Genomic DNA, 2,129 nt, shown 5'->3' with positions numbered 1-2,129 from the left:
AAACTTGTGCTGTGTGACCTAACCTGCTCTCAATCTGGCGGATCAGGTCAGGATCGAGCGCCCAGGAGATGGCCGCAATAACAAACATGGCTGCCAGCAACAACGCCATCTGTGGAGACGAAAATAAACTTGTATACAGGTTGGTCATCTTGGGTGAGGTCATGTCAAAAATAAAGTTCATCCATGATTGTACCCCATTGATTCAGGACGAAATAGGATTATAAATGTAGTAAATATAGGGAAGTGTTGTGGATCTGAGGATAGGTTGGGGCCAGCCACAGCTTGGACAACTATTTTTGTCAAGACATAAATGTTAATCATGTTCTTCGCATATTTGTAACTATTAATAACTTACTTGCTTAAATTAAGTAAGTTCATTGTTATTGCTTCACTGTTAAAACTTACTGTAAATACTTACGTGCTGGGAAATTGTTAATATTTCAGCTCTGATAATTGGTGAATATAACAGAAAAATATGCTAGCGTCATGATTATCCTTTTGGACAAAATATACTCAGCACTTGATAGTCTTAACTATCATACTGGGCATGATATACTTATCCCTTAATAGAGCCTCGACTCTAATACTTGGCATGATATCCATACCTATAAGACACAATGGCTGTTTATTTGGTTGTCTGTCTGAAGTAGGCGGCCAGAGGCTTGGGGCTAGCCTTACAAAACTTTCACTCATGAAACATGACGGGTGTGGGAGTGTCATAGGCCAGTCACGATAAGCCCAAGTGCCATGATCTCATAAATATCGGCATAGGAGAAGGGGAAGAGGTAAAAGAAGGGGTGGTGAGGGGGGACTATTGGGGAGGAGGGGGAGTGAGGAAGAGAGATGAGAGAGGGAAATGATTGAATGAGAGGGGAGGTGGCAGAGAGACCCGAGCACCGCCGAGTACCTCCCACCCAGTATTCATTATGTGATTAAGCCCCACTCTTCCTCCCTCTCCCCACTTATCCACTCTCCCTCAATTCATCCTCCCCTTAACCCACTTATCCACTCTCCCTCATTCTTCCCCTTAACCCATTCCTTCCCTTATCTCCATCCTTCCTTATCCTCTCCCCATTCCTCCCTCCACACCCCCATCCCGAAGCAATGGGTGGGAACCTCAAGTCTAAGGGCTTAAAGAGATTCCAACCCAGCATTCAAATTCCAGTTTGTCGTAACGATTTAAACAAAAGACTAGAGCCGAGAGCATTCCCATCCTCCTTGGGCTCCGACACGCGCCTTTCTTGTCCTACGTACATTTGAAGCCTACTCAGCAGCCCATTATTTCTTAAATAGGTTACTATTAAAAACTTTATAAGTTCACTACGGGCTCACCATAGACCGTGCTACTTGGAACATCCGCTTCAAGTACCCGAATCTTAACCAAATAATAAACAGTTTTTTTAACTTTAATGTTAAAGATACTTTAATAATAAATCGAATCAAAGCTAATGAAAATTAGAGATAAAGTTAAGAGTTGGTATACCCATCCTGTGAGTGGTAGTGGACCCCATACCCATCTTGTGAGTGGTAGTGGACCCCATACCCATCCTGTGAGTGGTAGTGGATCCCATACCCATCCTGTGAGTGGTAGTGGACCCCATACCCATCCTGTGAGTGGTAGTGGACCCCATACCCATCTTGTGAGTGGTAGTGGACCCCATACCCATCCTGTGAGTGGTAGTGGACCCCATACCCATCCTGTGAGTGGTAGTGGACCCCATACCCATCCTGTGAGTGGTAGTGGACCCCATACCCATCCTGTGAGTGGTAGTGGGCCCCATATCCATCCTGTGAGTGGTAGTGGACCCCATACCCATCCTGTGAGTGGTAGTGGACCCCATACCCATCCTGTGAGTGGTAGTGGATCCCATACCCATCCTGTGAGTGGTAGTGGACCCCATACCCATCCTGTGAGTGGTAGTGGACCCCATACCCATCTTGTGAGTGGTAGTGGACCCCATACCCATCCTGTGAGTGGTAGTGGACCCCATACCCATCCTGTGAGTGGTAGTGGGCCCCATATCCATCCTGTGAGTGGTAGTGGACCCCATACCCATCCTGTGAGTGGTAGTGGACCCCATACCCATCTTGTGAGTGGTAGTGTACCCCATACCCATCCTGTGAGTGGT

The 2,129-nt window shown here is 46.5% G+C and overlaps 1 protein-coding gene across 1 annotated transcript in view; it reads right to left on the bottom strand.

The window, feature by feature from the left end:
• The window catches only part of Ilp7 (Insulin-like peptide 7), a 14,853-nt gene extending 13,927 nt beyond the window's left edge, over window positions 1-926 (bottom strand). The window contains exon 1 of the mRNA XM_045742294.2: window positions 24-926. Coding sequence (XP_045598250.1) covers window positions 24-181 — 158 coding nt within the window. The 5' untranslated portion in view covers window positions 182-926. The remainder of the gene's footprint in view (window positions 1-23) is intronic.
• Between the last annotated feature and the right edge of the window lie 1,203 nt (window positions 927-2,129).

This window comes from Procambarus clarkii, chromosome 40 (assembly GCF_040958095.1).
Source record: "Procambarus clarkii isolate CNS0578487 chromosome 40, FALCON_Pclarkii_2.0, whole genome shotgun sequence".
Lineage (NCBI taxonomy): Eukaryota > Metazoa > Arthropoda > Malacostraca > Decapoda > Cambaridae > Procambarus > Procambarus clarkii.
The sequence above is the reverse complement of the archived record's forward strand: the minus strand, read 5'-3'. Positions and strand labels throughout refer to the sequence as shown.